Raw genomic sequence first — 26,163 nt, forward strand, 5'->3', positions numbered from 1 at the left:
ACCATAAGATCAATTTTTTCCATAAATGCCTTCAAGTAGTATCAAGCATACAAAAACATATTGTTGTGGATGAGTTTTATTTGGGTAGGAAGAGATTGTAAAGAGAGAAAATGTAAATAGGGAGAACGTAACACTTAGAAATGGTCCAACAAAGGGAAGAAGTGAATTATGAAGTTAGAGAGAGGTTTAAGTTTATAATACCACATAATGGAGATATTTAGCAAGGGTAAGATAGTTTTCATCTAATTTTTTAAGTGGTGTCTTTTAGTACCATTTGAATCTTGCCATTGCATTTGAATCCAAACAAGTAGACTTATTTTATATTTTTGTATTTATTATTTGCTTATTTTAGTTGTGTTGTCATTAATCATCAAAAGGGGTTATGAGAAAAATAGACAAAGGCGTATTGATAGTCAATTTTTTGATGTTTGACGATCAAAATAACCATTTGAACTAATATTATTTGCTAGTGTCTTTGGTTATAGTTGAAATGATCCAAAGTAGACTTAGATAAGGCAAATATGTGATCCGGATGGTCAACATTTCAAGCAAGCCATTGAAAGACCTAAGAACATGCAAATGTTTAAGACACAAGATGAACGTAAAGATCACAAAGAAACATAGAGAAGAAAGGTCTCAGAAGACGTTAGGTCGAGGTGTCGGTCCATCCTAAGGGAGCATTGAACCATACAACCATAGCCGTCAGTGAACAGAAGTGATGGACTAAGGCATCATAAAGGGCATCGTACCATACGATCACACAGTTCATGCTCACAGACAGAAGCATCAGACAAATTATGTTTAGGGGGTTATCGGACCATCAGAGATAGAATCAGATGGTCACAAGAGAAGTTATAGAGAAGGAAATAGGGAGTCAGGCTGATTTGATGGTAGCGTCGGACTATATGCCATAGTGCATGTCTCCAACTGTCGACAATAGTGCTACCATTGTAGCCATTGGGAGATGTCGGACCTTAACATAATGGCCCAATAGTGTACCCGACAGATGGTTTGACGGTATGCAGAGTTAACTGTTGAGAATGCGACAACTATATGTCTTCTTAGCGGCTATAAATAAGATCCTATTTGATTATTTGAGATGTATGAGAGCTGAGAAACTTTAGTTAACTGTTGATGATGCAACAACTATATGCCTTCTTAGGGGCTATAAATAATATCCTAATTAATTATTTGAGATGTATGGGAGCTGATAACCTTTGCAGGTGAGTTGAGGTTGTACTCCTTCCGTATTTTTTTTTATTTGTAGCATTTTAGTTCAAAAATAAACTATCGGACGATAAATATCTGAGAACAGAGATAATAGATTCTAATCAAATCAAGATTTTTTTGCTCAAACTTACAAATTTTCATTATATCAATGCTTTCTGCAACGAGCACAAAACAAAATATTCCTCTGAGAGTTTGTATCAGTTTAAATGGTACAACAAATTGCCCAAGTGTGGATCTTTACTATTGGCAACCAAAAAATCTTGCAAAACAGTAGCTGGCCAGGGCGAAGCTCTTCTCCGTGACTCGTATCTGACAGGCCGTCCTTTCTTTCAGCAGGACAGCTGGACCGAGCAGATCCCAAGTAACCTTGTCACTAATGGTACACCAATATACAACAGCAGAGGAATAAACAGCTACAGAATGAACAAAATAAATGAAATTACAAAAACACCAGAAAACACAAAACTATGCCTTTTCTACTCTGTCCTCATGGCCACAAGGATAAGCTTGCACTTCAACTACACATAACACCTTTAAACCAACTCCATCAGAAGTGGGTCTCCTATGGACATTAGCCGAATCACCTTTATGAAATCAATCTCATTCATAACTTTCACAGGGAAAACAGCAGGTGCTTGAGCTGTATAAATAGACGAGAACGTCGCATTAGCTGGCAACTGTGGCCTGAACACTGTTCCAGCCAGAGCATCAGAGTCAAAATTTTGAGTCGAGTCCATTGCCAAGAAGAACATTGGGACCGCAATCTTGTGATGCAAATCCAAATTGCCGACAAGACCCACAAGGTCACCAAAGTCCTCAACAAACCGCCGGGGCACGTAGAATAGTTCACTACCACAGAATATAATTTTATCTTCGCCCATGCTCTCCTTGTAGTTTGTTTGGAAATGAACTGGGGAACTGCCAATGACCTGCTTGACCATATCACCTTGCTTTACAAACCATTCCTCTTTATTCGTCTCCAATGGAACAGTAACCCAAGAATGTGCAATCTGCAGCATCGGAAAGTACAGTGTGAATTTACAGTATAATTTGCACTTGCACTGATTAATAAAAATAGCTGGGGAAACAGAAAACAGACAATATACAGACCTTATTTGTAATCCAAAGTTTTTCCTTGTCAGCTTGCATCAGGTTCCAGTAGTTAAGAACCATGTGGTCTTGGAGGAACACAAATCCATCAGCACCACTGTATCTTTCAAAAACCTTGGGCAAATACCTGATGAAATGTAAAAGGAGTTCAAGTATGACCAGCAAAGATGGTAGTATTGTGCCATCCAGAAAACAGAAATCGAAGGAACATAGAACTGATTCCTTATATGTCGCTGTACAGTGTATAGTTCCTTTATATCCCTTATTGTGCCATGTAGATTTAGCCCACAAGTCAATAAGGTGATGATGATGAAGTTTTGGCAAGTTATATAAGTGATACTATTGAGTTAATCATAAAAACATATCAAAACGAACTGAAGGAATGTGATACCATTCTGACGCCTTTTCATGTTCAGTGCTGTTTTACAGATAAATTATGCTATTACGTAGCTTTATTTTTTCTTGAACACAACCGAGGTTCACATCATTTCATTTAGAAGAAACAAAGTATGAGGATATGCTGTAGCATTTATTTGATTTTTAATGAAAAAGATCAAACTTTATATTCACCCCCAAAAGCACAAATAAGTCAACAGGTGCGTAGATAGCACAAAAAGAACTCAAGAATTGCACAATCTACATTAGTCAGTTTTTGAGTTACTGAACAATTAGTCAGACATATATTATATCTTAATCATTAAACCCAGATATTTTACTGTAGATAGCTTCGGTATGAGTATGACCCAATTTTGCTGTGCTTGGATGCAATGAATGATAGCACTATGCTTATTCATCCAAACAAACATAAAATCAAATCAACGAGCAAACTTATAGATTTCTTGTTTTAGGAACTAAGCCTAGCTCAAGTTCAAGTCCTTGTTGATGCTAATTAGGTTATTTCTTCTTACTATAAAAGCCACCAAGGTTGCTCAAGTTTTGTATTTAGAAAATGGAAACGAGCTCCAGCCTCTGCAATGTTTACATCAGCACTGGGCTAGGAGTGAGAACCAAATGAAAGGCATCAAGGTACATTACTTATCTAGCATTAACCCTATTGCTAAACCTCCCCCACTGTTGCAGATAGCCTGGGAGTAGAAAATCTAGTTACTACTTACTAGCAATTGGGCCAACACTGTCATCAACTAATTTCATATTGGATTATCTAAATAATTCCAGGCAAATTCTTCTGAATGCATACATATGCTTATGAAATGCAACTATATAGGTTCAAATCTCAAGACTTGTTTGTCAAAGATCAAGAAAGGAGCCACCTTAAGTAATTAATAGGAGACTATTTCTGATGATTGGTTAAGAAATCAAACAGCAGTGCCTCTGGTATCTTATATTTACAGCTATGCAGTCTAATTTACTATGAAGTATAAATCATGGTTGATTGAAAGTTGCAAAGAAGAGAAGGGTTATTGGAATCAGTAAACACTCACTTATAAGCGTGTGACAACGTGCAGCGTTCAACAGCAAGCTCTGCATTGCTCTGCTCAGCAAGAATGATAACCGTCTTGAAAATCCTTCCATAAAGCAGCCTCCACTCAAGTGCTGTGCGATCCACAGGCCCACTAACGTGCATGATCATCACAACATTTCCAAAGTTCTTTCTCCACTTAATAAGATTTCCAATCTCATAGTTAACTGTGCCAATCTCATCAACCCCAAGATGCACAGATGGCAGCTTCTTGGGCACAAACTCCTTCATGTCACCTTCTCCGATGGTTGCACGCTGCCTATCAATCTCCAATGACATGAGCCGAGGCTGCCGATAGCCCACAGCGAGCAGGTCCTGCAGCCAAGCAGCTGTTAATCTCACATCCTGCTCTGTCCAGAACCCTTCCTCAGCCATGGCATAACTCAAATCAAGAATCTTCTCAAAGAGTGTCCTCTTGTTTGACCTCCACTCATTCAGGAACTTGATCAACCGACCAACATTCACATGAAGATCCTTCTCTTCTGCAAATGGGTATGCCTGAATATAGTCCTTCCTGTAAATAGTAGGTGGATAGAAAGCCACATATCCACCAATCTCCCACAAGATCCGTTGCGCCCAGTACCCACGGATCACATCTGCTGCCATTGAGCTCACAGACACTGGCATCATTAGCCCCCAGAAAGCAGGTGACTGGAACAATGTATTGAACGAGTTCACTGGTGCCATCATGCCCTGAGGTAGTGCCACCTTCGGGGCTTCCGAATCAAACCTCAGATCGAACGCCGAAGTTGGTGGTTTTCTAGTGAAGTAGAACACCGCATCTACATCTGGCAACCCGTCCGACAGCCCCTGCTGAATGAATTGCCGGCCACTGAAGACCTCGGTGTAGAACACCTCATGGGCGACCTCCCCAACCTTATCGAGCGGCAGCCCCCTTGGCCAGACCGACCGCTGGCCGAAGTGCACGTAGGGGTTCACCACTGTGCGATTGGGATCCGCGTGGCTGTACTGGAGCAGCACTGGGTGGTTGGTGACTCCAGATCCCAAATCCACGTCGAAATGCTTCCCCAGATCGTTCCCGGGCACCTCGGCGCGGTCGTCGGCGTCGAAGATCACCTTGGCCCCGTGCTGGATGGCGAAGAGGTAGCCCGCCGTCTTGCGGACGTGGGAGCCGTAGGGCAGGAAGTCGACGGAGCGGTATCCGAGCTGTGCCTGCAGCTCGAGGGAGAGGAAGACGGCGCCCTTAAGCTCCCACCCTGCGGGCGTGTGGGAATCGCCGACGGCGAGGAGCTGCCAGCCCTTGACGCGGGCGAGCGCGGCCAGCGCCGCGGTAGGTGGGGACGAGACAGCGACCACGATCCACCGCTCCGCCCGGAATGACGCGAAGGGGCTACCCGCAGCGATCGCGAGCGGCGGGACCTTGGACCAGGCGACGTCCGGGTACGGGAGCTTGGCGGGGGCGCCCGAGCGCGAGCGGGCGGAGCGGTCGAGGCAGAGCAGCGCGGCGGCGTCGGGGGCCGCGCCGCGCAGGAGGAAGACGGCGGCGGCGGATGCGATCGCGAGGAGGAGGAGCAGGAGCTTGGAGGAGTGCTCGGACGCCCATGTGGCGAAGTCGAGGTTCTTGGCGAAGGGCCGCGGGTGCCGGCGGTCCGCCCCCGGCGCGCCGCGCGGGGACGAGGACGGCTTCTGGCCCGCGGCGGCCGCGTGCGGGGACGCGCGGTCCTGGACGAGCATCTCGCGTCGGGCGGGGCGGATCTGGGGGACGAGAAGTGGAGAGCGGGCGTGGTGTGTCTGTATCGGCTGGGATTCGGGGGGGGGGGGGGGGGGGGGGGGGGGGGGGGGGGAGGCGCGAGATTTGGGGTGGTTGGGCGGAGCTGGGGACGGTGGGCTTGGCGGGCGCCGACAGACAGCGTGGAGGAGGGCGGGGGATCGGTGTCGCGGTGCGGTGGGGCGTCGCGATCGCTGAGGCGCCGGAGCGCGGGTGTGTCGGTCGGAGTCGGGACTCGGGGACGGCCGGACTGGGAGTGGAGTGTGCGTTACTCCAGCAAGTCCTCACTGTCCCAGTGGGTAGAGTGGAGCCGGTTGGTAAGAGAGGAGTCCGCAGCTGCCGTGGAAGGCTGGGCGAGCCGACGAGCTCTTTGGTGTGCCTTGTGTGGCTTTCCGTTTGTTTGTACAACTTTTTGTAGCCAGCACGGGCTGGAATCTGAAGGATGATTATAGAATGGTGGCACTGCCATTTGCTCCCTTGCACGCACATGGGGATTATGGAGTGGTATTTTAGACATCAGCGTGCAGATCTAGGTGTCTGGAAAATGTTAATGTGGGACAGCTTAATTAAACTTGCCGTAGTCAACTGCCATCAGCCAATCATCGAGTAAAAAAGTTTGGACTCGTCGAATTACCGTCCAGTCCTTTCATCCCCGAAATAATTTATTTAGACCATCTCCAGCAGATCCTCTATCTCATCCAATATTTTATTTTATATTTTAAACATCACTCTACAAACAATATCATCTAGAGTTCCACCCCATTTTACACTATTCACCGAAGACAGTCTTAAAGACCTCGTTCGAGTGACTCAAGCGGCTAACCATAGCCACCGCCCATCCACTCCACCTCCAGCCTCACCGCTGCTAGAGCATGGCGCCGACACAACTCGCACGTCCCTGCAAGAATGACACTGGCGAGGACGCCGAGGAGTGCTCTCTCTCGCTCCGCCAAACCCCATCCCCACTGTCACCATAGTGGGCTTATCCATCCTCCAACGGTTGTTGTGGTCAGGGACCCCTCCTCCCACCACTCTTTCTTCTCCGCCCCACAGCTCCGTCGCCACCTAGCTCTACCATCATCGTCGTCCATGGTCCGGATCTATGGTTGGGTATGGACCCTGCTACCCCCTCTGCCCCACACCCTTTCTTCTCTCCGTCCTCCATTGTCACCTCCCTACAACCGCAGCCCCCCACCGTTGCCCTTCCCCCATCCTCCTCCACCGCTCAGCTCGTGGGTTCCACCTTCGCCTCCCGTGCTCCACTGTCGCTTCGTCTTTGTGCCCCGTCTTCGCCTTCGAGGTTTTAATTTCCTTGACCTCTAGCAAAATCTCTATGATTGAGTGCTTCCTTAGCCTCTGTATCACCGATTCCTTGCACACAGGCTACCCCAGATCTCTGCGCAAACACTTGTGTCCAAAGGTTCGGGTGGCCGTGCAACGACGACCATGTTGATTATGGGCGAAAGCCTTGCTTAGCTTTCTACCAACCCCGACTTTGATGGCATTTCTATGTCATTCACCTTGTTGGAGGCGAAGCTGGGATGCCCGTGTTTGTCATCTGTGGCTGCTCATGTAGTGGTGGTTGTCGAGGTCATCTAAAATCTGTGCAAAGGTGATATTTGTGCAACGAAAGCGTTGCGTCCAGCGCGCGGCGATGTGTCCTACCTTCGCACTATCGTATTTTCTCACGTGATGGTTGTTTATGTGAGTTCATCTTTTAGTCGGCGTTGGCCTTGTGGGCTTGATGGTTGTTTATGTGAGTTCCTCTCTTAGTTGGCATTGGCCTCGTGGGCGGTAATGGTTGTGGCTCTTGGTTGTGTGGCCATTAACACCTCTGCTTCGTCATCTGTCTCCTGTTGGTGGTGACATCAATCTTATGCTAGGTGTACCCAAGATCTCGCCCTCCCTCCTTAGAGGCTTCCTCCCCTTTAAGAGCGTAGGATGGTAGTTTTATGGTGCTTGGATGTGCTGTCTATGGGGTGCTCATGTAGCATCCCAAAAATTCAAATCTTGAAATTTTCTCAAACTCGCTCTAATTTCAAAATGAATTTTAAATTTCATTTCGAAATGTTTGTTTGCGAGTTGATATCAACAAATAAAATATAGTGGTCTATATTTTCTTCAAAATCCTCCTCAAAATATCCTACAAATATTTCCTCAGTGATCCCCCTTAAATTCTTTCCAGAAATACTACCCAGATATTTCCCCTAGTGGTCCCCTTCAAATTCTTTCTAGAAATACTGCCCAAATATTCCATCGATATATCTCCAAATATTTTCCTCCTGAGAAATACCTTCAGAATCATTTTTCAAGTCCCTACAAATATTTTCTTCATAACTTTCCTCATGCTCATACGTATACGTATGCCTCCGGTGTCATACGGTGAGCTCTACAAGCTAATTACACTTATACAAGTCAAATCCATGCTTATCTCCCACTAATCCTCGCATCCTTCCACTAATCCTCGCATCCTCCCCCCTAATCTCCCCACCGAGCCTATAAATAGAGGGGCAAAGGTCTCCTCTCAAGCCACCCCAAGCCATTTCATGGCAACTCTCTCCCTCCCCCCACACACGCCCACTCCACTTCCCACACAAGCACACACTAGCACAAGGATCGTTCGGTCGTTCTTCGATCGTTCGTCCACCTGTTCTTAGTTTGTTTGTTCGTTCGTTCGATCATTTGTCCGTTCGTTCGTCCAAATAATCTTTGTTCAGTCGTTATGCTGCCGAAATTCCGATCGTTCATTCGTTCGATCATTCGATCGTTCATCGTTCGTTCATAGTTCCTATTCATCGTTCATCATTCGTTCATAGTCCCTATTCATCGTTCGTCCAGATAATCTTTATCCAGCCGTTATGCTGCCAAAATTCCGATCGTTCGTTCGTCCGATCATTCGATCGTTCGTCCGTTCGTTCATAGTTCCTATTCATCATTCATCGTTCGTTTATAGTCACTATTCATCGTTCATCATTCGTTAATACGAACTATTCACCATCACTATTCACCATTACTATTCATCGTTACTATTCACCGTTACTATGAAGAGGAAGTTGCTCTCATCCCTCCATTTAAAAAATGTTTTCCCCCTTTCCTTCTCTCAGAAGCCAGATGGAGGTCTGCTGCCAAACCAGCTTTTGCCAGAATGAAGATGGTTTCCCCAAGTTGCTGAGAGCATGCACAGTTCGCCTCGGAATCAGGAGCCAGCCAGAGTATGATGGTCGTGAATTCGTCGAGCATGGCACAGAGAAGTGTGTCGTTGCTGTATACATTGGATCCAGTCCGCACCATGTGGAATGGAGTGTCACTGCTGCAGGGCACAGATTCAAAGACACCTGCTAAGTCGTCGCTCGCAAGGCATTGAGGGCCATGTGTCAGATCTATGAAGAGGAAGTGGCCGACACCCCGCTCGGATTCTTTCCGCCCTTTTAGAGAGACCGTTCCGTTTGGATGGCCAGGATGCATGCATTGGAAGAGCAGCAGCTGCTTGAGGACGACCCCATAGTCGTGTACCTCACTGCATACTTGCTCACCCTGGATGCCCAATATGATTTCTTGGCTCGACACCACCGTCAGATGATTGCCCGAGAAGAAGATGCAGAGAAGCGCAACCGTCAGCTCTATGTGGATCTCACCACAGCTCAAGCCCGTGCAACTGCCTTGAAAAGTCGTGAAATCATTGTTGTTGAAGCCCTGAAACAAGCCAAGGATGAGCATGTCCAGAAGTTGATGGAGGCCTACTTGGTAACCCGCAACCAACGTAGAGCCCTGCGGATCCAAGAGCCCACTTCATCCAACCCAGTTCAACCCATGAGAGCTGAAGATCCCCAGATTCTTGAAGGTCACCCAGTCTCTATCAGAGGAGAGAAGAAGTCTTGGGAACTCCCGGAAGGATCCATAGTCTTGGAAGGAATTCCAGTCTCCCCTTAGGCTATGGATAAGCAAGAGCACCCCGAGTCCTCCCAAGATCCCTCGCCAGAGTTGTTTGAGTCCCTCACCATGAAGAAGATTCTAGCACCATCCCTTGAGGTCAAGGAAGAAGCTGCAAGCACCCCTCCAGCGCCGCCGCCCTTTGAGGAGCTACAAGAGCCAGTCTCGCTTAAAGAAGAGTTCGACCCAATCTTGCCATCTCAGTCGCCGCCAGAAGAAGTCATCAACATCAGCTCCCTCTTGACCCATCCAGGAGATGTCTCAGATTGAAGTTGTGTGGTAGCCTTGCCAGAAGAGAAGCTGCCAGGTCTGAAGTAGTTATGCCCAGTCCTCTGCATGCATTGGGTAGTGAAGTTTTTCTTCACTTTGGCTAGAGCCCTGCATGTATGAAAGGTAATCGTGTAGACCCGTGTTTTGCAAAACTCTAATTGTGTGGCCCCCTAGGGCATTTCAAAATGAATTTCGCTTGATGTTTTCTTCCCTTTTGAGTGCATATGTGATGCTTTAACGTTAGTGCTCATAAGTTGCATAGTTCTAAGTTCAGGAGTCGAGCAATAGTAGTTGTGCTTAGCCCCCGAAACTAAGTAGTTCGTGATTTGGAAAACTCTATTCTTCCCTTATTCAAAACATTTGATTTGTTTGTGCTTATCATTGCTGAGCTTGTGTGTTTTCTTTCTTTTTAAGAAAGGTTTTCTCTAAAAAACATAGATAACAAATTAGAGCTAATCCTCACCTTATGCTTCCATTCTCATCTTAACCCATCTCAAGAAAATAGCACCTTACCCAAGAAGATACCGGGAAGCTTACCCTTGAAGCATGGAATAAGCTACAGAAGAAACCTGTCCAACCGCTTAGTCAAAAGGACCGACCGTGAGAATCAAGGCACTGCCCCTGAGTCAAAGTAAACAGAAAAAGAGGACAGAAGAAGTTATTACCATTCAGAGAGGCAAAGATTCTTGGAACCAGAGACCAAACATCAGGGTCATTGACCCCACCACTCATCCGTGCCCCCCCGCATGCGTGCCCCACCTCCAACCACCGCCGCTCACGTTCCCTTTGCAGCGCACCCACCATCGCCAGCAACACCAGTCCCCCCTCCCCTCCGTCGCACCTGCTGTCGCGTGGCACCTGTTCCATCACCGCCACTCTGCACCCGAGCACCCCCACTCGCCTATAAAAACCCCCCACCAGCTCCCTTAACTCCCATCTCACTCAAAGCAAAGCACACACCTGATAAAATCCCCTCTTCCAAATCGCAAGCAACTCCATTTTCCATTCCCTCGCCCCTAAGATCATAATGCTTGGTGATTCTTGGGTTGAAGACTATTGTACATGGTTCATAGTATTTGGTTTCCTCCTCTGTGTGATGGTAATACTCTTTGATAGAATCCTCCAATGGGAAAATCAAAGAGAAATAAAGCGGCAGTGAAAAGTGAAAAGAAAAATAGAGAAGAGAAGATGAGAAGAAGGTTGTCCCAAAATCAACTCTATGTCAGTCATCTCTCCGCAGCCTGCTCAAGCAGCAACAGCAGAAGAAGGCCCCGTAACACCCTTGTTATGAGGTACTTGAAGGAGTTCAAATCCCCAAGATTCAAGAGTTCTACCCTCATCCTTTTTAAGTGGGGTAGTGTTCCAGTAAAGTTCCTGCCATGGAGAAAAAGAAGAAGGCCTGTGAATGTAGCAAGCTTGTGGAGGACCAGATCATCCAAGCATATGAGTTTCTGGATGAGAAGTCGTCACCCAAGTTTCGTTGATGAAGCACTAGAAGACCAATCAAGGAAGGAATCCATGTGGGAGTTCGCAAGAGAAAGGTTTGTGTGTTGGCATCGATGCTTCTTCAATAAGCTAGCTGCCAAGCGAAAGCTAGAATCCTAAAGATGATCTTTGAGTAGCCAAAATCAGCGTTTGCAATCGGCAACCGGATGCTCCTCAAATGTCAGATTTTATTGAAGTTTCATCTCCTCGAAGAGTCTACAAAGTGAAGATATGTAGCTGAAGTAAAGCTATACCCATAACCCTTCTAAGCCGAATCTCGAGGACAAGATTCATTTTAAGTGGGGTAGATTTGTAGCATCCCAAAAATTCAAATCACTAGTAGAGATCTTATCATCGATGACGTTCGTATTGCGTCACTGCATGTGTATATATCGTCACAGATAAAGGTTTGTGACGAATTTGTGACGAGTTCGATTTGGTCATAGGGGTCGCGTCACATTTGTTGTGTTGTGACGGACTACCCAGTTTCGTCATCGATGTGTATACATTCTGTGACGAAAGCCGCGTTGTCATGGAAGTGAATTCATTCTATGACGATCAGTTGTGGTCATAGAGGAAGGCACTTTTCCGTCATAATTCGTCGTCTGCCCGAGCATACTGACGGCGTTGTTAACGCCGTTTGGTTTCTGTGATGGTACGGTATCGTCACAGATAGAGCCGTTGTTTGGTCATTAACAGCCGTTTGGAAGGTGCTGATGCGTATGACGTCAGCGCTGACGTGGCTAGTGACGTGGCAGCTGACGTCAATGCTGACGTGGCTAGTACAGTGGCAGCTGACGTGGCATATGTTTTATTATATGCCACCAGTTTGGTCACAGATGTGCAGAGAATAATTTAATTGGAAATTGCAAAATATACTAGAATAGAGGAATGAGCACACAATTCCATATTCCATAGATGAATACAACTAGTATTCCAGTGCGCATACAAACTAAGTGGACAACACTAAACTCAGTTCACAGCATCACCACTTGACTTCACATTTCAGTTGAGTTTGCACAAACATAACAGCATATAATCAAAAGTTGACACCCACGAGCAACTAGAGTTTTTGGGTACCCTCATGTCAAAGAACAGGCCAAAAACAGCAGCTCTGACTAGCAGCCCTCATGTCGAAGAAGAGTTACCATGCAAGGACAAGAGCTTCTTGATGAGCACATTGGTCTCCTCCATCTCCTTGCTGTTCTTCTCTGTTATCTTCTTGTACTCCTCCAACTCCCTTTGTGTCCTCGCCTGCTGTTCCTTAGCTTCTTCACATTTCTTCCTGAGCTGGTCGAGTTCACCTTGAACAACAGCCGTCGCTTCAGCTGCAAGTTGTTCCCGAAGCTCACTATGATTTGATGATGATGCCTTGGAGGTTGCCGATGTTTTGATGCCGACGCTTTTCAGGAATTGGTGTGAGCTGCTCTGGGACAGCACCTTCGACACAAGGTGCACACTGGATGCTGGCATCTCACCTTCAGCAACAGGTTCAGCCCTCAAAGCCTCCATATGAGACTGAAATATCATGGACAGAAACAGTAACATGTTAATGCTAATGAGCAACAGCAAGATGCTGACAATAATGTGAAAACAGTGACTTTCATTTCTCGTGCACATTATAGCAGATTATAGCAGTTACAAATTATAGCCTACAAGGCATTAACAAAGACTATGAAAAATAGACTGACAGACTCTAAAAGCTATACATTTGATGGCAAATTATAGCAGATTATAGCAGTTACAAATTATAGCAGATTTGCTTAAAAGCTATACATTTGATGGCAAATTAAAAGCTATACATTTGAAAGACTCTATAAATAGACTATGAAAAATAATGTGAAAACAGTTACAAATTATAGCAGATTTGCTTAACAAAGACTCTAAAACCTATACATTTCTAGTGCACGGGTCCTACAAAAAATAGACTATGATTAGAGATGGCAATGGGTACCTGAAACCCAAAACCCGGTGGGTTTTTACCCTATTAGGGCACGGGTACGGGCTAATATCCAAACCCACGGGTTTCTTAATGGGTGATAAGCTAAACCCAGCGGGTACGCGGGTACGGGTATGGGATCCTAGTACCCATACCCGCAAACCCATGGGTTTCTAAAACCCGGCATAATATTATTAAACAAACCAAAAGTTCATTTTATGGCCTAGTAAACATGGTTGGCAGCCCAGCCCATTAGCTATCTATGAAATCTAGAGCCTCAGTGCAGGAACGATTGGCTAGCATCCGAATGAGCCCAGCCTAGTAAACATGGTTGGCAGCCCAGCCCATTAGCTTTCTTGTCGGGCACGGGTAGCCCGCGGGTACCCGGTACCCGGGTGGGCACGGGTACGGGCAAAAACTTGTACCCGGCTGCGGGCATGGGTTTCTTAGCGGGTATATTTTAATTTCGCGGGTACGGGTTTGGGAACATAGTACCCAACGGGTACGCGCCCGTTGCCATCTCTAACTATGATATTTACTTTCATTTCAGAAATTTGATGGCAGACAAATGGCAGACAAAATAGACTATGATCTGAACTCCCCTGGGATGGGACAGGCGATCTCACTCATCGATCTCACTCCCCTTCGTTCCATCGACCCACAACCAGCCTCCCTCATATGATCTCATAACAATTACACTAAATAAAGCAAACAAATGAACTTACAAGTGCTTCTCTTGCCGGTTCACTCAGGCCACGTTTGGAGCTGGTATGACAGGTCTTGAAGGCGTCCACCGCATCTAGTTCTTCAGTCTGATCTAAGCTGGGTTCTTCTCGGTTTCTCTTCTGCTTCTGTTTCGTGGATAAACAATCACAGCGAAGTTTGCTCAGATCAAATGCAATAGAAGTTGAGTGCAAAAGTGCAGGTAGTAGTACAAGGTAATAGTTACTTACATATGCATGTAAGTGTGCCACATAGCAGCGAGAACCCGTAGCCTGATGAAACTTGACTTGACTGCGGTTCTGCTTGTTCTTTTCACTTATTTGCTACAAGAGAATGAACATGTCAGATTAGATCATAGGTTCAATATGCGAAGATCCTTTGCAAACGTATAGTGAAAGAACAATATATGACAAGATACCCATACCATGTTCTTTGGATCAGACCACTTTGCAACTAATGCCCTCCACTGTTCATCAGTCATGTAAGATACAGGAGAAGTTGTGCTAATCTCATTTGCAGGTACACCATTGAAGTATTTCTGCTTGAGCCGATAACGCTGGTTTTTTACCGCAGAGCGTAGCATATCGGTGCAAGCTTCCTTTGTTGCCTTGTCCTCAGTGTTAACGGACAAGCGCCCCTATGCATATGACAATTCCATAGTTAGTCAATTCAGGTTAAGCAGTATACAAGTGAACCATAGAATCAGTAATGCACTTACATTTAGCTGTGACACAAAGCTGTTGTAGTATTTCTGGTCGTCATTGTAATCTTTCCAACAAGTTAGGATAGGCATGGTTTCCCGAATAATGATGCCAGCCTCTGATGCAAACTTGGCAGCTTGAACAGGTTCATGTGGCCTTTTTTTGCCTTCCTCAACAGCTATGAGCAGTCTCCTTTGCATAACTTTAGTCATCCTGTCCAGTTGTTTTCCCTTGGTTGCTGCCCTGGGTCTCCTTGGTGCTCGCTGTGTAGGAGCTACAAAATATAATTCGCTTTTATTGAATAATGAAATTGTTTTGTTTCATGCAAATCAGCAAAAGAGATGCCTTATTTGACTGAAAAAATAGAACTTGCCTTCAGTTTCTTTATCTCTAGCTACATTGGCTTGAGCATCACCTGTACTGTCATGAGCAGCAGATGCCATGTCTTCCTCTTCAGCTCTGCTGAAATGATCAGCAAGTCCAGGTGTAGTACGACTGTTGCCTTCAGCATCACCTGTACTGTCATGAGCAGCAGATGCCATGGCTTCCTCTGCAGCTCTGCTGAAATGATCAGCAAGTCCAGGTGTAGTAGGGCTGTTTGGTATGTGATCATTTCCATCTGTTGGTTCCTGTACATTGTGGCCATCTGTCTCTGTAGAGTGAAGCCTTTTTGAAGATTGCTCCTCTGGTTGTGCACCTGCCCTCACTCTCTTGCTGAACCTAATGCCTGGAGCCATGTTGGGGTCTATCTTCTTTTTTGAAGCAAGGGTTGTGTTTCTACCTCTTCTAGGATACTGTCCACAAAAAAATAGTCATGTGCATTTAAAAGCAAGACCATATATTAATTAAGAGGTATGAAATAAAGAAGATGAATCTAAAAGCATGAGCATATATTAAACACCAGATTAAAAACATTGAAATGCAATGCAACTATTTGGCATCCACTACTTTGAAGATAGAAGGAGCACCTTCATTGCCAGGGGTTTTGGCTGCTCATAATATTCACTGTCATCATCAGTATCCCCTTGATCATCATCGTCAAGGAGATAGAAAGAGACATATGAATCCGAATCTGAACTATTATTTATCTTGTTTGCTGCATGTTTCCCCTTTGTTGATGCAGATGGTGAGACAGAATTATTTAGAACAGAAGTATATTTGTTCAGACCCAAATCTTGCATCTTCTTTATATTCTCCTCCACTTGTTTATCCCGTCTTCTCTCATAAGCAGTTCGCTCATGTTGAACTACTTGCAAGATAGATAAGAACAAGCATACTGTGTGTATTAGATAATGTAAAGGATTTTACTAAAAGCTAAGAGGTACTACTATTTGCAGGGAAGGATTTGACTAAAAGCAAATAGATAAGATGTGTAGATTCAGTCATTATGAAGCTTGGTTATGATTGTGCAAGTTCATAATTGTGGTTGCACTATAACTGTAGTGTTTCCCCTGTTTGGTTGTGGAAATCTTTATGCAGGCTTAAACAATGTTCAAAGTACTAGCTAGTACATTGATTAGGCGATGTAGATTTACACAAGCTGATGAACAAAAAAAGTGAAGATATTCTCATCTCTTTCTACCAGCAAGGTTCAAGAAAGCACTAAGCGCTGAGCGAGCGGTATGGTGGTGAAAATGCTTAAGCGTGATTAATCGTGCTTAATCATTTTTGTTAAAAAGAGAAAACAATACATGATATTGGGCCACCCTGCAGCAGCCCTTAACCCCCACCTCCTCTCTTCATGAGTCTTCAGCCCACTAGGCCCACCTGCCAGGAGGCTCAACGCAAAACCCCTCTCCCGTGATGACCTAGTACTCTGCTGCCTCCTTCCACGCCCCGCGCCGCCGCCCTGTGCTCTCCGCCTCCCTCTCTCGAAGCCTATCCTCCTCCGTGTCGTACGCTCTCCGGCTCCCTCTCCCGAAGCCTCTCCTCCCTCGTGCGATCTTCACCTCTACCGCGAAGCCGCTCCGCCTCTCTCTCACCAATCTGCTGCCTGCAGCCATCGTAGGTCCGTCCGCTCTCTCTCTCTCGTCGATCCGTCGATTTGCTGCCTGCTGGATTGACCCCGGAGGTGTTCCTCCTCTTCCTCTCCCTCCTCTTCTCCCTTAAACATGCCGAATGGGCACGATTAAGCAGGGCCAGCGCTTAATTGCCCGCTTAGTAGGTAAGCGATGCGTTGACCCTCTGCTCAGCGCTTAACCGCGCCTAATCGCACGCCTAATCGCGCTTTCTTGAACCTTGTCTACCAGTACTAGAAACATAAGTTCTCTACTAAAACATGGATGTGACTGCATATAACACAATGTAAGGAACCAAACACAACTGTATCAGTGCATAATGATTACATAAATCAATTTACAATATCTCTGATAACAACGAATGAATAATTAAACTAAATCTAGCGATGGTTAGGGTTTAGGGGTTGGACCTTTCTGACTTCTGTGCCTCCTTTTGTTCACCATCAAGGTCGTCTGCGATGACCCAAATCCAGCGATGTTAGGGTTTAGGGGTTAGCGAGAGCAATGTGGATACGGCATGTTAGGTGGAAGGGGCGAGAGAAATGCGGATGGCAATGAGATAGAGCGGGATGCGGCGAGTGAAGTCGGCGACGACGCATCTCATCGACGCGATGAGAGGTAAGGGGGCGACAGTGAGGTACCTGGTCGAGGGGACAGGTCGTCGACGGCGGATGTGTCCCAGCGGCGGCGGTGAGGTACCTGGTCGAGGGGCAGGTCGTCGACAGTCGTCGTGTCCCGGCGGCGGCGATTAGGTTTGGAGAAGTGGGGGAGAAAGAAGAGTTGGGGAGAAATAAGAGGAGTGCGGGAGATAGAGGATGAGAGCGGAGTCTGTTTTAGTGACGACGGCGAAAATGTTTTTGGTGCCCAATGTGTTTGGCAATGCGGAGTCTAATGCGTTTAAGTATACTAGGGCTGGGTATATACTGAAAACACGTGCATAGCTCAATAGTTTGACCTGCTAACTATAAGACCGAGCTCCTAGGTTCAAGCGCCTGCAAGGAGACTTTTTTTGTGTTTTGCCTACCATTTTATATTAATTCTTTGTTTTTTATTTATCTCTATGTTTTTTTTGCAATTATCTATTCATGGACACATTAGTTTGGTTTATGATCATGTTATAATATTTTGAAATATTTTTGACATAGTGGTACTATACATCTCTCACTTGCAATAACATCTCTCACTTAGTAATTAGCCTTATATGAGAGATGTATGTCTTTCTTAGGATGTGTGTCACCACTTTGTCCGAATGAGTTGAAACTATTTTGTCAACATTGTACACCAAAATGAATGGTCCTTCCAATTATTAGATTTTTCTAGCTAGGTTATGGTATTGTAACAAATATCTTTACGAAATACAACAAATAATTACAGTAATTAGTAAACTAGGTCTGAAAAATGCATAACTGCACACAACATCATAGGTTGGTTCAATAAACATGCCATTAAAGTTTAAAATGGTTTGGAGAAAGTGGTAGTATAGATCCATCACAAGCATGAACATCTCTCACTTAGTAATTAGCCTTATATGAGAGATGTATGCCTTTCTTAGGATGTGTGTCACCACTTTGTCCGAATGAGTTGAAACTATTTTGTCAACATTGTACACCAAAATGAATGGTCCATGCAAGTTTTTAGATTTTTCTAGCTAGGTTATGGTATTGTAACAAATATCTTTACGAAATACAACAAATAATTACAGTAATTAGTAAACTAGGTCTGAAAAATGCATAACTGCACACAACATCATAGGTTGGTTCAATAAACATGCCATTAAAGTTTAAAATGGTTTGGAGAAAGTGGTAGTATAGATCCATCACAAGCATGAACATCTCTCACTTAGTAATTAGCCTTATATGAGAGATGTATGCCTTTCTTAGGATGTGTGTCACCACTTTGTCCGAATGAGTTGAAACTATTTTGTCAACATTGTACACCAAAATGAATGGTCCATGCAAGTTTTTAGATTTTTCTAGCTAGGTTATGGTATTGTAACAAATATCTTTACGAAATACAACAAATAATTACAGTAATTAGTAAACTAGGTCTGAAAAATGCATAACTGCACACAACATTATAGGTTGGTTCAATAAACATGCCATTAAAGTTTAAAATGATTTGGACAAAGTGGTAGTATAGATCCATCACAAGCATGAACATCTCTCACTTAGTAATTAGCCTTATATGAGGCCTGTATGCATTTTTGTAGGATGTATGTCACCACTTTGTCAGAATAAATTGCATTTTTTTGTCAACATTGTACACCAAAATGAAGTGTACATGCAAGTTTCTAGATTTTTCTAGCCACCTAAGGTTTTTTAGCACTTATTCTTTAGTAAAATAACAAATACTTACATTAATAGTTAAACTAGTTCTAAAAATTGCACCGGCACAAAACATCATGGTACACCTCCATCAACACCCCAAAAAAAGATTGAAATGATTTGGAGAAACTGGTGCTATACATGTAAATAAATAAAAGAAAAATACAAAAATAATTGAAAAATGTAAACAAAACAAAAAAAAACCTACCTATCCCAAGCTCAAACATAGGACGCAAGGGTTCACAGTAGCAAGGAGTTACCATTGGACTAGTCACGTTTGTTCGTTAGTAACAGAGAGCAGTTATATGTAAGCATAAACTGTTCTCTGTCCAGGATGTAACCGAGCGCCCAGTTCAGATTTCTGCATTTTTCTGCCCAGTAACAAAGCGCACAGTAGCAAGGAGTTACCATTGGACCAGTCACGTTTGTTCATTAGAAGCATAAACTGTTCTCTGTCCAGGATGTAAGCATAAACTGTTCTCTGTTCACAGTGGCAAATTATAGCATTTTCAGATTGTAAACTTCCCAGTTCAGATTTCTGCATTTTTTTGTTATGCCCAGTTCAGAGATCTGCCCAGTCCATAGTTAAGCATCAACTGTTGACAGTAATGCCCAGTTCAGATTGTAAACTTCCCAGTTCAGATTTCTGCATTTTCAGATTGTAAAGTGCCCAGTTCAGATTGCTAGGTGTTCTGAGTAAACTCTGCTGCCCAGTTTAGATTGCTGCCCAGTTCAGATTGTAAACTCTGCTCAGTCCAAAGTTCAAAGTTGCCCAGTCCAAAGTTCAAAGTTCAGATTCTAAACTGCCACTACAATTCCTTGTGTCAAGGTGGTAGAAATTATCAAATCAAAGGATCAACTGGCACTGGTGCTTTTGCTAAAGTATACAAAGCCACTGTTGACAGTAATGCGGAAGAAATGGTTGCCTTTCATAGTTTGGTCCACTTTTAAACGCTGTTCATTATATGCAGATTCAGAATCCCTCATTTACTTTGGAATTTTACATGTATCGCCAACTTGATCTGCGTATATCTGATGTCGAGGTACATAATTTATGTCAAGAGCAGCCTCAACATTCTTTCATAAAGCACAATAATATTTAATAATATACATTGTTTACTTCCAGAGACCAAGCTATCTTGATCTGCGTATATCTGATGTTGGTTATCTATTTTAATGAATATGTAACTACAACCAGTCGATGTTGCTAACATGTAATGAGATATAAATCAAGCCTTATGCAGGATGTTAAGTGTTCAGTAATAACCATGCAATCTTTTAGTCTGTTACCACTTTATGTCTCTCTATACCATATTGCCATATTGCCATACCATTACTGTTAGTCTGTTACCACTTTAGTCTGTTGCCATATTGCCATATTGCCATACCATTACTGTTAGTCTGTTACCCGAGGTAGCTATACCATATTGCCATTACTGTTAGTCTGTTACCACTTTATGTCTCTCTTTAGCAGTATCAGTAATAACCATGCAATCTTTTCTCTGATATTAAGTGTTCAGATGTTCAGTTCTGAAAATACAGAAAATACAGAATACACATTCAGTTCACCACAAGTTCAGTTCACCCCAAATTCACTATTTCAGACACACATTCAGTTCTGAAAATACAGAAAATACATTGTATCATCTAAACATGAACTGAATTTCAGACACACATTCAGTATGCTGTACTAATCTGAACTGAACAATTCATAAATCAACTATCAATACTAGAAATCCTCATCTTCATCTTCTATGGACATGTCATCATTGTTGTCGTCGCCACCATCATTAAAATATTGAAACATTGTATCATCTTCCTCCTCATCCTCACTATCTTCAAGAATAATAGCAGCTTCCTTCTTTTTTCTTATTAGTTCCTCTAAATTGCCTTCAATTAGACTGGCTTCTCCACCTTCAACATTGTGCAGAACCTGATTATCATCACCTTCTTGCACTATATGCTCTGTATCAGAACAATAATCATTCTGATGCACATCATTACTGCCCTCATATTTTTCAGCCACATCATAAATATTCCTATGTTCAAATTTCTGCACAACTCGGAAATCTTTACATTGTGGAGTTGTGTCTTGCAGGTAAAATATCTTTTTCGCTTGGTCTGCCAAGATAAAAGGATCGGACTTGTACCAAAATGACTGCACATTGATGGATTTGAAATGGCTGTCATCTCGAATGCCCACAGTCTTTCCTACTTGGTTGTACCAATCGCATCGAAATACAACCACCGACCGACGAACTTGATAATTCGAGTTATATTGTAACTCAATTACCTCTTTAAGGACACCATAAAAATCTATGTTCTCCCCGTTATGTTCACCTTCAGTCATTACACCACTATTTTGTGTCTGCATGAACTTCTCACGATCCACTGTGCTAAACCGCACTCCATTAATCTTGCAAGCTGTACTAGTCTTAACTCACCGAGCTGGGCCACATGACAGTGCCCACAGTCCTTCGCTAACCAATTCTGGATTCTCATTACGCTTCTTCTCAACCTGTTGCAACAAAATTACTCAGCTGAGCAATTACATATGCATACCCAAAACTTTAGTAAACCTATAACATAAAAGTTTAGTGACTTACATGGGACATAAACCACTTTGCAAATCCTTGTTGAACCATTCGATCAACATCATTTGGACGTGCACCTTGCTGCGATAGCTCCTCCCTGTACAGACTGCATGGCATACTTTATTCATAAGCATATTTTCAAATTTAATAAACATAACATAAATTATGTAGCACATACCAAACTAACTTACGTCAAATATTCCTGTACTTCATCAGCATTATGTAGCACATACCAAACTAACTTATTCATGATAGCATCATCAATGTACTCAGTCTTAGTAGCTCCAACAAGAGTAGCACCATGCTTAAAAACAGACATGTCATTAGGCAATGGCATCTCTGTACCACTATCATCATCCTGGTTAAATCTAGTGTCAACATCCTTCATGTACCTAGAACAAAATGTTAAGGTATCACTTGCCATATATGCCTCAGCAATTGATCCTTCCGGCCTAGCCCTGTTCCTTACAAAATTTTTCAAAGTGCCTAGTCGCCTTTCTATTGGGTACATCCATCCATACTGAACAGGTCCTCTAAGCATTGCCTCATCGGGAAGATGGACACTCAAGTGCACCATGACATCAAAGAAGGCAGGTGGAAAGATTTTCTCAAGCTTGCATAGGATCAATGGAATATCTCCTTTTAGCCGTTGCACAACATCTATCCGTAGATTTCTACTACATAGTTCCCTGAAGAAGGTCCCCAGCTCTGCAATTGCTTCATATACATCCTTCCTCACCAGTCCTCTAAGGCCAGCGGCTATGATTCTCTGTAGGAGTATGTGGCAAGAATGTGTTTTCAGTTTTCCAATCACCTTTGAACCATCTTCACTTATGTATCTTGCTAGGTTATCCGCAAATCCATCAGGAAACTTGATACCTTTGAGGAACTTGCAAAACTCGACTTTCTGATCCTTCCCCAACACATATGGAGCAGATGGAGCCCTGCAGACCGAGTTGCCATCTTGTTGCAAGTGCAGTTCAGGTCTTATGCCCATATCATACAAATCTAGCCTTGCATTATGTGTGTCCTTGGACTTGCCTGGTATACTAAGTAGTGTGCAAAGAATATTTTCACATACATTTTTCTCTATGTGCATCACATCGAGATTATGTGGAATCATCAAATCTTTCCAATATGGCAATTGCCACAACCCAGATTTCCGGCTATAAATCTTTGGACCGTCACTACTACGCTTCCTTTTATTTCCAGTAATGTCAGCCTGCTTCCCTGGCCTGACATCTTTCACCTTCTCTAGCTCTTGTAGGACCTCATCCACAGTGAACCTGCCAGGCACAACTTTGTTTTCACGCTTACCATTGAAATCCAAGCTATTCCGCCATGAATGTGTCCTTTTAAAGTAACGACGATGTCCAATGTAGCATAACTTATTCCTTATTGCCATAGACAACAGATTCTTGTCGCAATAAATACATGCATAATACCCTTTTGTTGTTCGCCCAGATAACGTGGCCAGCGCTGGATAATCATGTATACACCATAGTACAGCAGCACGAAGGTCGAACTTCCTACCAGTACATGCATCATAGGTCTTGACACCCTTCCATAGCTTCAGTAGTTCTTCAATTAGGGGCTCAAGGAACAAATCAAAACCCTTTCCTGGACATCTTGGACCTGAGATGAGTAAAGACATAAAGCAGTTTGTTGGATTCACGCATTCCCATGGTGGGAGATTAAGCGGTGTCACAAGCACTGGCCACATACTGTACTGGGTACTCATGTTGCCAAATGGATTGAATCCATCGGTAGCTAAGGCTAGCCTCAGGTTCCTCGGATCATTTGCAAAACCTGGGTACTTTCGGTCAAAATCCTTCCACGCTTCCCCATCAGCTGGATGGCTCATCACATTGGCGACTGGCTTCCTCACTTTCTTGTGCCATTGTGTTTCCTCTGAAGTTTGTTTTGAAGCAAAAATTCTTTTCAACCTTGGCAACAGTGGAAAATGCCTCAAAACCTTATGTGAAACCCGCTTCGAACCAGTTTCATCTTTCCATCTAGACTCCGTGCATACTGGACACTCATTCAATTTAGCATTAACATTCCGAAACAACACACAATTGTTCTTGCACACATGGATGTTTTCGTATCCAAGGCCCAATTCTTTAAGATATTTCATGGCCTCATTATATGATTTTGGCAACTCACTGTTAGGGTATCCATCGGACATCAGCTTCATCATTGCTAAAAATGCTGTATTGCTGATTCGATAACGAGACTTCATATACAACATCCTCACCATAAAAGAAAATTTTGAATGGCTAGAACCCGAACTAAGTGCCTTCTTTGAATCTCCAAGAACTCATGCAAATCTTGGCCCTTCTCCATCAGCCTCTACCGCTGCAAACAGTTCACCGATCATCTCAGGTACTCCATGATCATCATCGTAAACATCATCGTCCACATCCATATGTATCCCAAAGTCATTATCATATCCTTCGACATCCTCCTCTATACCCTCAACTTCTGTATCTGCCGACTCCCCATGATGAATCCACCTCGTGTATGTAGCTGACATTCCATAAATGTGTATATGAGTTTCTACTTCACTCTGAGGTCGCAAGCTTTGATTAAGACAATTCACGCACGGACAACGAATGTCTGTGTCTTCTGGGTATCTTTCAGTAACAAAATTCATGAACTCTTCAACTCCTTTCACATATGCAGGTGTGAATTGTTTCCCATAAACCCATCTTCTATCCATCTATTTTGACAATAAATTAAAACTTGCATTAACTCCATAACTATGATTACACTGAACAAAATTGAAAACCACATCAAACACATGCATATATGAAATAAAATTCAAACGCACATAGAACCTTATTGTCAAAAACACAACACATCAAACCTTGTCTTTTCTCCCCGCCCTGCCGCTGTTCTGTCCACGCCCGCCGTAGCTATGCGCAAGACGCCGCTGCTTTGCCACGCCCGAAGCTTCTCTGCCTCGCTGTTTGCAGACGACGTCGTTCTTCCAACACAGTTGGATCAATGGATCAGGCGACAAGATCGCTCGTTCGCTGCGACGCTACCCAGTTGCCGATCAAGCGGACGACGACAGACGCCGGCGTCGTTGTGTGCCGTAACCTGACGGCCGATCGCAGAAGCGCAGATCGCAGCAGGAAAAAATCAGAACAGGCGAACCATGCAGATCGCAGAATGGCGGCTGGGAAAACCTGTTAACATAACGACAGATGAGAACACCTGTTAACAGACGGATAGTTTCTTTATATACACGAACAAGTGCGTAGTCTGGTGGTAGCAACGATTTAACGCAAGTCGTAGGTCCCTGGTTCGAAGCTCCGCGGGCGCACCTTTTTTTTGCCAAATAACTAACTGCCACTTCGTACTGGGCCGGGTCTGCGTCGCCAGGTGGGGGCTGTGTCCCAAAAAACTGCGGCCCATGTAGGCCAAGGATCCCACGCCGTCAAGTGGTGTGTACACGTGGGCCGTTTTTTTTACTAAAACTCATCTGTGACCAATTTATTTCATCATTACGTCAGCCGATCAAGCCAAATTAATCTGTGACGTTCCTTTCATTTTCGTCTATGACGTTCCTTTCATTTTTGTCTTTAATATTCAAGTCTAATCTTCGTCCCTTGGAATTGTTGACGAAGATGTCAATTTGGTCATAGAAATGTATCAATCTGCGACTGAAGTCACCAGCGTCACTAGAAAATCGTCACTGATGATCACATTCTTACTAGTGAATCTTGAAATTTTCTCAAACTCGCACCAATTTCAAAATGAATTTTAAATTTCATTTCAAAATGTTTGTTTGCGAGTTGATATCAACAAATAAAATATAGTGGTCTATATTCTCTCTAAAATCCTCCTCAAAATATCCTACAAATATTTCCTCAGTGACCCCCTCAAATTCTTTCCAAAAATACTACCCAGATATTTCCCCTAGTGGTCCCCTTCAAATTCTTTCTAGAAATACTGCCCAAATATTCCACCGATATATCTCTAAATATTTTCCTCCTGAGAAATACCTTCAGAATCATTTTTCAAGTCCCTACAAATATTTTCTTCATAACTTTCCTCATGCTCATATGTATATGTATGCCTCCGGTGTCATACGGAGAGCTCTACAAGCTAATTACACTTATACAAGTCAAATCCATGCTTATCTTCCACTAATCCTCGCATCCTCCCACTAATCCTGTCATCCTCCCCCCTAATATCCCCACCGAGCCTATAAATAGAGTGGCAAGGGCCTCCTCTCAAGCCACCCCAAGCCATTTCATGGCAACTCTCTCCCTCCCCCCACGCCCACTCCACTTCCCACACAAGCACACACTAGCACAAGGATCGTTCGGTCGTTCTTCGATCGTTCGTCCACCTGTTCTTAGTTTGTTAGTTCGTTCGTTCGATCGTCCGATCGTTCGTCCGATCGTTCGATCGTTCGTCCGATCGTTCATGGTTCGTTCGTCTATTCGTCCGATCGTTCGATCGTTCGTTCGTCCGTCCGTCCAAATAATCTTTGTTCAGCCGTTATGCTGCTGAAATTCCGATCGTTTGTTCGTTCGATCATCCGATCGTTCATCGTTCGTTCATAGTTCCTTTTCATCGTTCATCGTTCGTTCATAGTCCCTATTCATCGTTCGTC

General features: G+C 43.9%; 1 protein-coding gene across 1 annotated transcript; it reads right to left on the reverse strand.

Annotated features, from left to right (window-relative positions):
- Window positions 1-1,325: 1,325 nt before the first annotated feature.
- Window positions 1,326-5,838, reverse strand: LOC103630318 (uncharacterized). Its single transcript, XM_008651382.3, has 3 exons — window positions 3,783-5,838; window positions 2,341-2,467; window positions 1,326-2,240 (listed from the first exon to the last, which is right to left on the reverse strand). Exons 1-3 carry the CDS (start codon window positions 5,513-5,515, stop codon window positions 1,764-1,766), a joined length of 2,337 nt encoding a protein of 778 aa, XP_008649604.1. The 5' UTR covers window positions 5,516-5,838; the 3' UTR covers window positions 1,326-1,763.
- Window positions 5,839-26,163: the final 20,325 nt, after the last annotated feature.

Source organism: Zea mays, chromosome 6 (genome assembly GCF_902167145.1).
Source record: "Zea mays cultivar B73 chromosome 6, Zm-B73-REFERENCE-NAM-5.0, whole genome shotgun sequence".
In the NCBI taxonomy this organism is placed as follows: Eukaryota; Viridiplantae; Streptophyta; class Magnoliopsida; order Poales; family Poaceae; genus Zea; species Zea mays.